Source organism: Nilaparvata lugens, chromosome 3, assembly GCF_014356525.2.
Source record: "Nilaparvata lugens isolate BPH chromosome 3, ASM1435652v1, whole genome shotgun sequence".
In the NCBI taxonomy this organism is placed as follows: domain Eukaryota; kingdom Metazoa; phylum Arthropoda; class Insecta; order Hemiptera; family Delphacidae; genus Nilaparvata; species Nilaparvata lugens.
Genome location: NC_052506.1, coordinates 1394276 through 1409665, shown reverse-complemented (window position 1 = coordinate 1409665; position 15390 = coordinate 1394276). Strand labels below are relative to the sequence as shown.

The window sequence follows — 15390 nt, the reverse complement described above, 5'->3', positions numbered from 1 at the left end:
ACATATGTTCATCATGTGTATGATAAGTTATGTTCAATCTAATATCATCTAAAAGGATTGAGTTATTAACATTTTTTTTATAAATTTGGTCTAATCGCAGCTTTAAGGACTTTGGTTTCAATATTTTGTTTTGCAGTCATGGTATTATTATGCGTGCCCATCAGTATCAATATTCTCAAATTCGAAAAAACTAATTTAATAGGTGAATAAAAATAAACAAATAAACTAAATAATGCTGGAAAAATTTTAATATTTTTGATTCTAAAAAAATAATTTTCATCAGATCGAAAGATCATCACGGAACTGGGTGAATTATATCATATGAAATACAAATTCAAACGTGAACTGAGTTTGTTAACATTTAAAACAGTTGACATCTGGTACTTGTGGATGAGAAAACTGCGTGAGGTCTACTGTTCACTGAACTACTAGTTATTAAAGCATTTGGAATATTTAAAGAGTAAGTTGATATTATCACTTACCGGTTATTATTAACCGGTATACCTGCAACAAAGAACGAAAACATGGACGAAATCCTACAAGGCGTAGCCAGTGCTCTCCAAGTGTCTGATTTTTCATCAAACGAAATCAGCGTCGCTCACAGACTGCCATCCATGAACCGAGAGACTACACCGATGATTGTCGTCAGGTTCGTGAGAAGGAGTATGAGGGACAAATGGATGACGGCTTTCCAAACCATAAGCAGAGAAGATAGGAGCAGCCCCGGAATCGACGTGAAAAAAATCAACAGAAACCTGCCGAACGGACACTTCAGGCTAATGAATCAGCTGACTGCCAAGAGTGCAAAGAACTGAAAGCCGCTCGTGAGTTAGCTAGGGAAAATGATTGGAAATTCGTCTGGTTTCGTGGTTCACAAATGTGCGCTAAGAAGTCGGAGGGCTCACCTGTATTCAAAGTCAAGGGACTGGACCATCTGAAAAAAGTTATCAACGGAGAGGAATAAAGTGTTGCTACAGGTTTGATTAAACATTTATTATGAATGATCTCACGCAATTTGTAGATAGTATTAACAGTGTTAGGGAATGTGAAAGTACCGATGAATACTTGAACTATATCCAGCCCCTTAATTATGAATTGAATATTTTTAGTTTAAATATAAGAAGTTTGAAAAGAAATTTTGATCAAATTCTCATTATTTTGAACAGCATGAGAACAAAATTTGAGGTTCTAATTTTTACTGAAACCTGGACTTCTGAAGAAGAAAAATCACTGTTAAACATTAATGGCTATAATTTATATATAAAAAGTAACTCCTTGAATCGTTCAGATGGAATTGTCATGTATGTAGCTAATAGTATTTCCTCGAAAAAAATTGATAGTCCAAACGAATATCCTTTCTTAGCTGTTGAGCTGCAAACTAAAAATAATAAATATTTAGTAACATCCGTTTATAGATCTCCTAGTACAAGTATACCTTTATTTATAGAACAACTTGATAATTATATGAATGGTTCATGCTTTAATTTTGATTATTCATTAGTGATAGGTGATGTAAATATTGATTTGTTATGTAACTCTAAAAAAACGCATGATTATTTGTCTATTATGAGTTCGCATGGGTTTGAGTCCTTTGTCAATAGAAAAACTCGTCCTGCTTCAAATACTTGTTTAGACCATATTTTTTCTAAATCCAAACATAATGACTCATTAAAAACTGCTGTATTAGAAATGTCAATTACTGATCATTATGCGACTGCTCTTCACGCATCAATTAAAAAAGATGTTTGTTCTCGATCTAGTAAGCCATGTAAGTTTATTGAAGTGAGGAATGTTAATAAAGAAAAGTTGTTAGAGGAGAGTGCTTTAATGAATTGGGAGATTGACGCGAATAGAAGTATTGAAACATTAGTAAATGAATTTGTAAATAATGTAAAAACGTGCATCAGTAGAGCAACAGTTATTAAAAAGGTTAATTTAACTAAAAAACATTTGAAACCTTGGATGTCCAATGGAATTCTAAAGTCCATAACTATAAGAGATAGATTATATAAAAGATTGAAAAATGAACCATTTAATGTAGAGCTGAGAAGGAAATTCCTGTCTTACAGAAATAGAATAGTAGATCTAATTAGAAAAGCAAAAGATTTATATTATCAATCAGAAATAAATAAAGCTCAAGGTGACCCTAAGAAGATATGGTCTGTGATAAATCAAGCAATTATTGGGGTAAATAAGAATTCACAATTACATGTAAATCAAGATCTTAATGCTTTGAATGACTATTTTGTGAATGTAGGTATAAATCAAGCGCAGGAAATTGATATACATGGACAGAATGAAGATCAATATTTGGAACAAACAATAGATATTGAAAATGCATTTAATTTCAATTTTGTTACTGAAACAGAAATCAAGGAAGTAATCAAAAGTTTGAATGATAATAAGGCACCTGGATGGGATAACATATCCAACAGCGTGCTAAAACTATTAACTGACACAATCTCTAAACCTCTTTCAGAAATTTTCAATTGTTGTTTTTCATCTGGATACTTTCCCTTGCATTTCAAGCATGCAAAAGTTATTCCTTTACACAAGGGGGGGAGTAAAGAAATACCTCAAAATTATAGACCAATTAGCTTGCTAAGTTCTATTTCTAAAATTTTCGAAAAATTGGTAAAGAAAAGATTAGTTGAATATCTAGATGTTAATAAAATCCTTGATAAGAGGCAGTTTGGTTTCCAACAGGGTAGAAGCACAGAGGATGCATTGGAGTCCTTAACTGAGACAATATACAATGGTTTCAAAACAAATAAAAAAACCTTGGTAATGTTTCTGGACCTGGCCAAGGCTTTTGACACAGTACCACATGATAAAATGATCCAGAAACTATCTAATATTGGTATTCAAGGAATAGAGTTAGATTTCTTTGAAAGTTATCTAAGGGGTAGAAGCCAAATCGTTAGCTGTGGTGGTAGTAATAGTGAGATTAGAGATGTGACATGGGGTCTACCTCAAGGGACTGTATTGGGACCAGTTTTATTTTTGATCTATGTTAATAACCTGCCTAGTGTACTGGACTCAGTTGGGTCTAAAGTTATAGTTCTGGGGTAACCAAACACCTTTTTAAAAAGAAAACTTTAATTTCAAACACATAATTATAAAATATACATCGAAAAAGAGAGAAGTGCTCTCGGTGAAGTTTGGCAGTAGACTAACTGAAAATAATTGATTGAAACATAAAGAAGACAAGCATAGTCAGCTGTATTCTATAACAATGGGGTTGTAATACTACTACTATAGATATTAACTCCTCCACCCCTAGACTGAAGCTGTCCTCAGCGATCAGAATTTTGGGTTTGGAGGCAAGGCCCAAGAACAAATGTTGGGGCTTGCGAAGTTGCTGCTACATTAACATTTCTACAATTATTTCGTAAAGAAGTTACATATTTAATAAAGTTATATAATTTAAATACAATAAATATACTAAGAATGACAATAAAACATATAATAAAAATCCAAATATAATAAGTATCGTCTTTTGCAATGCTAAGTTCCTCTATTGCTAGTAGTGGTTCAATCTTAATATTTGCTTCATGTATAATATCAAAAGAAAAGTTTGTTTTCAATTTACGAAATGGAACTTCAGATGGGATGAACTTTGAAAATATAGAGTCAATCTGTTTTTTGTAAAAACTTTTCTGATAACAGGTTCTTTGTTGCCACGTTCTAAAATGATTTGATTTTGTTCAACATTGATTATTTTGTCATCTTCCGCAATAACTACTTGTTCGTTCGAACTCTCCTGTGAATGTATTGTAACTAGACTACGATTATCAATTTCTTGTTCATTAGCATCATTATCATTATCATCATTATCATTAGCATCATTATCATTATTTACAATATTATCTCGATCGGAATTGTTAGTTTGTTCGGCAGATTTGCCTACGTGTTGAAGAAAATCATCAAGTGTGACGGTGTCCACTGAGGGAATGTCTGTGTTAGTGTTAAATCTAAGCAGTTCGTCCATGTCAAATTCGTCGGGGTCATCGAGATCATTGTTATTCTCGAGATCCTGAAAGTCATGATTGAAACCACGAAAACCACTTTCGAAACCTTGGAAAGGTTCGTCTTCATCATTTTCCATCATGTTAACGTCAAGTGGGCGTATTCTTGAAAGAGCGTCGGCTACTTGGTTCGATTTACCTTCCACATACTGGATTGAAAAATCAAATTCTTCTAGAAAGAGTTTCATACGAATTAATTTTGAATTCGGTTCTTTAATGCTGTGGAGCCATTGAAGAGGTTTGTGATCGGTTTCGATTATGAATTTTCTACCATAGAGGTATGGTCGAAAATGTTTGCATGACCAGACTATAGCTAATAATTCTTTCTCAATCGTAGAAAGATTTTCTTCATGACGATTAAGTGTACGAGAAGCATATGCAATGGGTAAGGTTTTACCATTGAATTTTTGTGATAACACTGAACCTATAGCATAATTGCTAGCATCACAAGTCAGAATAAATGTTTTTGTGAAGTCAGGTAGCTGTAAAATTGGATCGTTTTGTAATAGAAGTTTTAATGTTTCAAATGACTTTTGATAGTCTGGATTGTTTGGATTGATTTTAACATCTTTTTTCAAGGCGTGTGTGAGAGGTTTTGCAATCTTAGCGTAATCTTTTATCATTTTTCGATAATAGCCTGTCAATCCTAGAAATTGTTTAATTTCTTTTTCAGTTTTTGGGATTGGAAAGTTCTTAATAGCTTCTAGCTTTGAAGGATTGGGTTGAATTCCGCGTTCAGATATGATATGTCCTAAGTACAGTAATTTTCGTTTAAAAAACTCTGTTTTGTCCAGTTGGATTTTTAGATTATGATCTTCAAGTTGTTTGAAAACTGATTTTAGATGTTTCAAGTGTTCATCGAGATTATCGGAAAACACAATTATGTCGTCCATGTAGACTAACACATTGGGCATTCTGGAAAACAAAATGTTCATTGCACGTTGGAAAGTAGCTGGAGCGTTCTTTAATCCAAACGGCATTCTCAAAAATTCATAATGGCCGTTCTCAGTCGAAAAGGCAGTTTTTGGAATTGATTCCTTTTCCATTTGAATTTGATGGAATCCAGAAGCGAGATCTATCGCTGAAAAATAGGTAGCCCTTCCAATTTTTCCAAATAAGTCCTCAATATTTGGGAGGGGATATTTGTCTTCAATCGTTTTATCATTAATCTTCCTGTAATCTAAAACGACACGTATTTTACGTTTACCGGAGGCGTCTGGTTTTTTGGGCACTACCCAAATTGGACTGTTATATGGGGAGTTGGAATGTTGAATTATTTTATTCTGAAGAAGTTTGTCAATTTCTAATTCAACGTCCTTCCTGAACACTTGAGGGTATCTATAATTTTTAGAATATACAGGGATTTCGTCAGTAGTGTTGATTTTAAATTTCAACAGATTAGTACTACTTGTCAATTCATCATGTTCACGTTTGATGATTTCAGGAAAATTCCGTATTAAATTTATGATATGTTTCCGCTCTTCGACATTCATATGGTCCGTCCGAAGAAGTTTGGGAATTTCTCTTATAATATCCGATTTGTTTGATACATCTGAGTTATCAATTTCATCATTGTCAAAAATAGTTTCTAATTCTTCTATCTCCATTGGCTCGGGGCTTATGGTCATGAGCTCATTGGAATACACTACGCACTTACATCTATTTTCTTCTATACTAACAATACTTTCTTCAACGTAATAGCTTTCATGAGAAACAGCTTTAAGTAGTCCTGTCTTGAGATTAGGAATCGACCTAACTGGTACAGTAACAACATTAAATCCTGGTTTCAATTGAATTTGTTCATTAGAGTTAATCACTGATAACAACGGTTTCGAAATAGTACGATAATCTAACGTGTTGTTTGTATAATTTACATTGGCTTTGAGTTCTTTCAAAGTTTCGTGACCTAATAAGATATCGTATCTTGTTGAAAAGTCATACACGTACATTTTGATTTGTGAACTTCCTGGAAACACAGTATTTGAGTTCATATAGATGTATTCATTTCCACCACTTTCACCGGCTGGTGTTTTTACTACGAACTTTTCTTTATATCTCGTCACATTGGGTGGTATGATAGAGGGGTTCACATAGTTCTTTGACGACCCAGTGTCAACCATCCATTTACGGTTAGCGTGGTCGACAAAATATGGGAGCGACTTATTTATGATATTCAATTCAAATTTTTTGGGGGTGTTTCCGCTGAGTGTGTTGGGCCTACCCCTAAAAAATGAGCCTGCATGTTGTTGAATGCTTCAGTAAGTGAAGTTAGCTGGTTTTGCATGCTTTGGATTTTGTTTCCGAAAGGATGAGATGAGTTGTCTGTCAAGTCATCATGCATGTTTTGGATTCCGTTTCCGAAAAGATTAGATGAGTTATCTGTCAAGTCATCTTGCAAATGATGCACTTCAAACGGAGATTTTGAGTTCAGTTTGAAACGATTAGAAGGATTAGTTTGAACTGTGCGCATGCTGACAGTGTTTTGTGAATCCCACTTACTATTATGTGGTTGTCTGAATTGAGGATTGATTTGCACAGGCCTCGGTTGGTGAGGAAATTGAGCAAATTGATTTTGAGGAAAATTTTGTTGAAAGTTTCTGTTCTGGGGGAATGTTTGCTGTGATCCATTATTCTGTTGGAAGAAATTCGGTACTCGAGGTTGCGAGAAGTTGTTAGAAAAAGCTCTGTTGCTTGCTTGATAAGCATGAGTGAATGTGTTTGATCGCATTGGCGTTTGATTAAAAGCTCTTGAATCAATTTTATTGATAGTACTGATAGTTGATTTGAAGTTCAAGCTCCTTAGAACAATACTACAATCATTAATAATCTTATGTCTAGCATCGTCAAGATCGTGAATTTGCAGGATTTGCAAATGAGAGCCCAAAGTTGGATGAACTCCGTGAATCAATGTACGAGTGAGAGTTGCGTTCAACTGCTGCATTAGATTTGTCAAAAGTTCACCTTGGATACCATCTAGTTTATATTTAGTCAACACAGTTGTGCGTTTTTCATCGAGGCGATTAATGAATTCGATCGGGTGTTCATTTGAATAGGATTTCATGAAAGTAATTTCCGCAATTAGGTCTGGAACGGACCTGTTGTCAGCGAAGTTTGTTTTTAGAGCGGCTATCAGCTCTGTTACAGTTGTACAATTGTTATTAAAAACAACTGATTCTGCGGGTCCTGAAAGACGGCTTACGGCTGCCCTGAAAAGGAGCCAGTGATTTTCTGTTTTTTCGTCAATGTTTGCACTACAATAGGACACTAGTAGTTCATTACAAGTACTAATAAAATGTGGTAGCTTATAGCAAGTACCATCATAGTGGGGTATGAATTTAAGAATGTCATGAGGAATTTGTTTCGAGATATTAGGCATTGTAGGGTTTGGTTGAGGAAGAGATGTAACGAAATTACTCACAGTCGATTGAGGTTGGTGGGCGATGTTCCGGTTGTCGTCAGCGTCGGCGTCGGCGTCGGTGTCGTCTTCTCCTTCGGATGATATAAGGACAGCAGGAATCCTCCTGAAGGTGGCGAGATCTCGGTCCCTCTGTAGAGTCCTCTCGTCTCCTGCGGTGGCCAGCGTGGGGTTGAACTAACTGCTAGGCTGGATACGGTTACAGCGTGATGGTGATAACAGCTTGATGGTAGTTTTACTTCCGTCTCAAATTTGTGGAAGGAGTCTTTCGTTGTCTGCCAGGTTGAACTTCGAAGGTCGCAGGTGTGGTACGCAGAGAACTTGTCTTGAAGGGTTCACCTCACTCACTGGTTTTCCGGATTTTTCACGAAGTCGAAATTAAAGATCGCGAATCGAAAAAAACTTGTTGTTAAATGAACAACCTCGAAAAAGAGAGAAGTGCTCTCGGTGAAGTTTGGCAGTAGACTAACTGAAAATAATTGATTGAAACATAAAGAAGACAATGCATAGTCAGCTGTATTCTATAACAATGGGGTTGTAATACTACTACTATAGATATTTAACTTAAGACAATTTGTTTTGCTGATGACACAGCACTTATCTTCCAAGAAGGTTCCTGGGAAGATGTTATCAAGCAAACAAAAGTGGGTTACTATAAGGTTTCTCAGTGGCTAAAATGTAATTATTTGAGACTAAATCTTGGTAAAACAAAATGTATGACCTTCAGTCCAACAACAAGAGGAGATCTAGATATGAACAGGCTTTGTTTGAATAATGCTTGTAACAGGTATCTATGTGATTCTTGCAATGAGGTTATTGAGAGAGTAAACAATTACAAGTATCTTGGTATTTTTGTTGATAAGCATCTACGCTGGTCACCTCAGATTAGCTACCTTTGTAGAAAATTAAGGGTGGTCAATTTAAAAATGTACATGCTTAGAAGTATTTTGAGTCTAAAATTACTAAAATCTGTTTATTTTGCTCTATTCCAATCCTTAGTTCAGTATGGTAATTCTATATGGGGAGGAAGTTTTGATTCAACTTTAAAACCTCTATTTGTTTTACAAAAGTTAGTTATCAAAACAATAATGAGGTATCCGAGAGATTTCCCAAGTGTCACATTGTTTCAAAATTCCAATCTGTTCACTATAAGGCAATTGTTCATTTTAAAGACTATTAAGAAACATGTGCTCAAATTAAAAAATATTCAAAATTTTCAAAGAGTAACTAGACAAGTCGCTCAAAACTTAATCACAATTGAAAGAGTTGATAGCACCCTATCCCGTAGAAGTATTTCATATTTGAGAAATAAACTCTATAATAAAGTTCCAAGAGGATGGTTGTTAAAGAAGCCTAAAATAAAAGATTTCCATACCTGGGTGAAAGAAAATTATTTTTATTCAATTAATGATTTGGTTTAATATTGATTGATGTTGTATGAATCTTAAATTCAGCTTTATGTATATCTTTAATTTATTGTTATTTCTTAGAATGGAATATTTAGTTGGTTGAATGTTAATTACTGTTAGCCTATATTATAATATTGTAGGATCATTTTATATATTAATATTAATGTATAAGTGAATAAGTTATATTAAGACTCCACGTCGGCGTACAAGTTTTCTTTTGCCGACGTGTAGCACAAAGTTGTCAATTTCCTTTCAGTTGTATTCTGTATATATTTTTGTGCAATAAACGATTTGATTTGATTTGATTTGATTTGAGCTCTGTAATATTCATACTTAGAAACTTGAAAGAATTGTTGGACACAAAAACTTTGAAAGACGTGTATTTCGCAATGTTTCATTCTCTTCTGACCTACGGTATCATATTTTGGGGGAACTCGAGTCAAGTGATAGACATATTCCGTATTCAGAAGTGGGCGATACGAGTGATTGTTAGAGAATCCATACGTTCAACATGCAGACCATACTTTAAAGAGATGAAATATCTCCCTCTTTCAAGCTAGGAAGCTAGGAAATCTGGACGCTATGTTATCAATACATGTACGAGAGCCTATTGCTAATCTAGTCGGTTCGACAAAATGGAGTTGCAAGTTATAGGAATATAATATATCAATAAATCTTGATCGCGCTGTTGATTCTTTCATCAAATCTATTATATTTTCACAAGACAGGCTGTGCCTTGTTAGGATGCATGAGCCTCCTCTTGATTTTCCTGTTCTGTAATTATATGAACTTCTATCAAAACCATGAAATTTCTGAAAGAGAAATAAATTATTCTCTTGTATCCAGTGCTCAGTTAAACAGATAATATCGATTTTCTTTTTGATACTAGCCAAAAAGATATTAATCTCATCAATTTTATTATTTTGCGTCACACCCTGAATATTGCAGTGGAAAACTGTGAATGACTCTCCTCTTAAATTATACATAACATGTTTGTTAACAACAGAGTTTGACTGAGTTGTGCTTCCATTATTCATAAAAAAAGTTTATCAGGTATAGAGATTACACTAGAGTCATTCTAGTGATTCTAATTATTGTGTTAGCGCGTTTAATTACATTATCACGTGACAACTACTGGATTGATAAACTTGAAATTTCGCATATAGATTCTTGCTCAACCGAGGGTGGTTATAGACCAATTTTAAATTCTTCAAAATTTGATTACATCAAGTTTCCAGTTTGTCAAGTTTTCAATTATTTGTCATGCTTCCAGTTTGTATGGAAGCAGCAGAAAATTTCTCTTAAAAGGGAAATTAGAAGATAGGTATGATTGGGGATCCTTTTCGAATGATAAAAACAGGTTTTCCGTCACACCCAAATTTGTTCCGCCATTTTGAATCCAACTTCTTTTTTAATTGAAAGGTGGTCATACTGATTTACTTGAAATGCAGCATATAAATTCTTAATCAACCGAGGATTCTTATAGGCCTATTTTGAATTCTTCTAGATTTCATTACGTCAAGTTTTAAGAAAAACCCTTGCGAAGCACGGGTTACCTGCTAGTAATATATAGTTCACTTTATGATAAAATTTTCATAATAATGAATAGATTTAAGGTGAAGAGAATGAAGAGCCCATATTATCAAAAATCGATCTTGTCATAGTATAAAGTTTTGGAGTCAATGATATCAATCATTATTGTTCTCGAAGCATGAAAGAGTAAGCCACAAAACGAATAAAGATCACGTATAATAGGAGTGAGAAGCCTCCTATAGGAAACTTCGAGCAGATAGGAAAGAATAAACTGGCGCACATTTGCACAATTATAGAACAAGGCATAGGGAAGAGTTGCGAGATGATGCACACTGGACCACCGTGTGTATGAGAGAGAGAGGGGAGTAAAGAGTGCTGGCATTCGACTGTACAATAAATTACCAGCTAACATAAGAGAAAATACAGGACGTAAATAAATGCTTCATTCAACCAAAATAAATGCTTTATTCAACCAATAAAAAAAAGGAATTACATTCCAATCACAGTTCAAGAACACAAACGCATTTCACAATCATTAACATTCAATAATAAAATAATAAACAGAACCCTTTGTGTAGATAAAATAAATAGAATAATACAATATTTTAAAAAAATAGGATATAATAATGAATGATAATAACAATGAAAGGTAAAGTGCCCTTGAATAAATATTAATGGTTCATCCCTCTTCAAGCATAACAATACGTAAATTCAGAGTATTTATTTATTTATTTATAAGGTTAGCAAAAAATACAAGAATCGGAAAAGAAAAAACAGGCTATTGCCTAAAACTTCATCAATTTCCTAATTTAGTTTTAAATTGTCCAAATTTAATTTAGTATTGATGAAGCAGCAGCTTTTGACCATTTGTGCATACTCAATTGATGAATTTGAAGCACATTACGAGATGATTTAGGCTGCTCAGTTTTACTAAGTACATATTTTTATGTAATTTTGCTATCTGAAATAATTGAAATATGACTTGATTTGACTACATATTATCGACATATCCAAACACCCCTTCCGTGGGTGGTAAATTGGACGAATAATAATGATAATTGCTGGAAGAAACTGACCACATTTCAGCATTTTTCTTGTTTTATTGTGTTTGTATTTGTGGGGTGCATGGCGAGCATGACAGTGCTCTCCAGTAGCGCTGCCACCACCAGGTTTTTAGGGTCCTGGGCCCTGCTACTTCTATAGGATAATATTTTTAAATAAATACGCAAATTCACCAAAACAATCTCACTCTATTGAAAAAATCCTATAACAAACATCTATACTCTCTCTCTCTCTCTCTCTCTAAACATAATCACTCCTCAATCACATTACTTGAAACTACATCTCACTATCTCACGCACAACCTTCCTCTAGCGCGTCTCGGAACGTTCTCCCTCTAGTTTCGCCTCTACGCGGTCATCACTCTCTCAGCTCACCAGTTCAAAAGTCCGATTTGGTGGCCTGAGTGATGACTCCGCTATTCTAATAATTAATATTCATTGTATTAATAATTAATACATATTCATTGTAACTGTTTAATTATTTCACATTGTGTTTTGGTGTGTTGTGAATGAATTTAAATTTAATTTTCTTGTAAAAAATGTTTTAGGTTAGCAGTTACCAGCTTCAACCAGGGGCGGTGAAGTTTGGTGACTCTCCACACACGCACGTTCACATGCACTTGCGTAAACGCGCCACCCTACAGAAGAACTACACGCTAGAACTGCATTTCCGCACCTACTATCCTGATGGACTTATATTCATTGTGCCTGTGAGTACTTTTAAATATGGTTGTAGCACGCAAGGAAAATATAGTAGCTTCCATCAGTAGCGGCTCGTGATCTTTTAGCTTGAGGGTTCAACCTCATGATCTATTGGGGAGAAAGGTCAAGAGGATAATTATAGAGTATTGAGCCTAATCAAGTGTAAAGGTAATCAATAATAATTTTAAGGAATTACCCCCCAAAGATTGAGCATATTTTCTACAAATATAGATTTTTTGTCCTGTTCTTATTTTTCTTGTTTGATTTTTACTTCGGGAGTTGGTCTACCATCATGTTTATTTTACACCTATCCTCAATATTAATAATGTTTGTCTTCAACAAATACTGAACCTTATTCATATTTCTTCATCAAAATGCTGTTACGGTAACACAATAAATTATATTCACACTCTCATTAAAGGAAAATGGTTACACTACAAATACTCACGAATACACGAAACTTTACTATATTCTTCTACACGCAAAACAAATTTATATAGCGAAAAATGCAGTGAAATCTATCACAACTGTATACAGTGTATACCCGAAACCATACTGTAAAACCTCAAAACTGTCACGCTTAGGCTACTTCTTGTTTACCGCTTTTTTACTGTTTACTGCCACCAAATTTAAATTTATTGGTTATGAGCAAGTTCAAGATGGCACTGTATCCGTATCACGAATACTCACGATTCATTCCGAGGTTTACCGAATGCTTCACTTGCCTCGGCTGGGTTCGGCTACTCTCGGATGAACTCGTGCAAACTTGGTTCAGGCAGGATTGTGAACCAAATTCGTGCTAGCAAACCGATTCCCCTCCTCCGTTCTACTACCTCACCCAGCCCTGTTTTTGGGTTCACATAGGGGAATGAACACTGCCTTCCACCACCACCCGTCTCGTCATGCCATTCGGTGCTGTTTCAAGCAAGCCACTCCGGCACCGGCCGCAAAACATCGACGTTTACGTAGATGAAAAATGTTGTGATGTAATTTCATGAGTACAAAATAAAAATATAATTATTTGAGTTGCAAATTCATCATTGTATAGGAAGTTGATTCAATTCTGGGGGTTCAATGAACCATTGAACACATAGGACGAGCCTCCACTGGCTTCCATAATATTTAATACTTTTATAGATTATCAAGTCAACAATAAAAATCGGCTGTCATTATCCAGCTGAAATCTCAACCTTTTTCTCTTACTCAATCATCAATTTATTGTAGTCTCATTTATTTATTTATTTATACGTGGATACAATAACAAATCATATAAATATGATTGGGAAGGAACAACAGGCTTGGCCCAAAACTATTCCATTCCCAAATTTTGATTACATATCCAAAAAATAGGTTATGTTTCTTCTGTAAAAAGTTCAAGCTCAACTTTCGTCCAAAAATAAATATGAGATGCAAATTTTAAATTTAGAAAAATTAAAACACCAAATTATAGTTAAATATTACACTTAATTATCACTGCACATTGTATTAATTAAGTTATTTTATGAATTTTGAAGCCAAAAATACACACAAATTCTCACTAAGAACAGCTGATGATCTTACTTATAATCTCGTCCACCTACTATCTATAGTGAGTTCCACGTCATAATGGAAGTCGTAAGAGAAGAAAGATATTCTTCTCCCTTCTTAATAAAAGTCTATAGTGAGGTCGACGTTATAATGGCATTGGAGAAAGATATTGTACTCCTATCTTTATAAATGTCTAATATCGGGGCACCGAGCTTCGCTCGTTATTTATTTATAAACTATTAATAAACAAAACACAATTCTTTAAAATGATTGGGGAAGGACTAACAGGCACAGCCCAAAACTGATTCTTCCCCGAATTTTGATTTATACACTATAAATAGTCCAGAAAGTAGGTTATGTTCCATACACTTAAATTCAGGTCAAATTTCAGTTCAAACATTTGAAAACAAAGAAGTTCTAATTTAGATTGTTTACAAAATAAATTGAATAACAAAATAACACTCACTAATCACTTAAAATTGTCAAATAATTATTAACTTTGAAAATTTTTGACCAAGCGAAGTGAGGTCTAAAGGTGCGTAGAGATATATACGTCGACGCGCAATTAAAAAAAGGAACATACCTGTCAAATTTCATTAAAATCTATTACCGCGTTTCACCGTAAATGCGCAACATATATACATTAAGAGAAATGCCAAACCGTCGACTTGAATCTTAAGGTGCGTACAGATATAAGCGCCGCGAACATGAGCAATTCACTTTTAATCAGCTGATGTCAAGCTTTTTATATCTGTATCTTACCGTTTCTGTAAAAATACAGATATAGTCAACTGATTAAAAGTGAATTGCTCATGTTCGCGGCGCTTATATCTGTACGCACCTTAAGATTCAAGTCAACGGTTTGGCATTTCTCTTAATGTTTATATGTTCATATGTTGCGCATTTACGGTGAAACGCGGTAATAGATTTTAATGAAATTTGACAGGTATGTTCCTTTTTTTAATTGCGCGTCGACGTATATACAAGGTTTTTGGAAATTTTGCATTTCAAGGATAATATAAAAGGAAAAAGGAGCCTCCTTCATACGCCAATATTAGAGTAAAAATCAGACTATAGAATATTATTCATCATAAATCAGCTGACAAGAGATCACACAGATGTGTGGAGAAGCCAGTCTATTGCTGTATTTCCATAAGGTCTATAGTTTCAATCAGGTACTTGTGGATGAGAATACTGCGTGAGGTCTACTGTTCACAGAACTACTAGTAGAATTATACATAACAACTAATACCATAGCCACCTCTAATACAAGGCCTCGTCCTACGATATTGCAATGTCGCAGTGTAGGCCTAGAATCTTATACATGATTGGTGAAAAAGATTTTAAAAAATACCAGCTGATCTTTTTCACCAATCATGTATTATATTCTAGGCCTACGCTGCGACGTTGCAATATCGTAGGCCGGGGCCTTGTATTAGAGGTGGCTATGCTAATCAATGCCTTTTCATATAGAACTTGATAGTTTGGCTTCATTTTCCAACTTTCAAATGAAGAGCCAGCCGGAATGGTGATTTCTTGTGGTAATGATTCCCTTGTAAAAATTTCAAACATTTGAATAAAATAAATAAATTTATTTCCTTTAAAAAATACAATCAAACAATTAAAACATAAAAAGTACAAAATATCTACAATACAATAGTCTTATGAAAAAAATATGTGGAATTTAATTCTATTGGAAATTAACCTACTCAACT

At 34.4% G+C, this 15390-nt stretch overlaps 1 protein-coding gene and 1 long non-coding RNA gene across 2 annotated transcripts in view; one reads left to right on the top strand and one right to left on the bottom strand.

Moving 5' to 3' along the window:
- LOC111060895 (laminin subunit alpha-2-like) overlaps positions 1-15390 on the top strand; it is a gene marked incomplete in the record, with an annotated part of 262801 nt that overhangs the window by 231728 nt on the left and 15683 nt on the right. The window contains 1 exon segment of the mRNA XM_039425289.1: positions 11995-12156. Within this exon segment, the coding sequence (XP_039281223.1) occupies positions 11995-12156 (162 nt within the window).
- Positions 3007-8412, bottom strand: LOC120350159. The gene is made up of 2 exons (XR_005570661.1): positions 8008-8412; positions 3007-3049 (listed from the first exon to the last, which is right to left on the bottom strand). It is a non-coding gene; the product is annotated as an uncharacterized LOC120350159 (long non-coding RNA).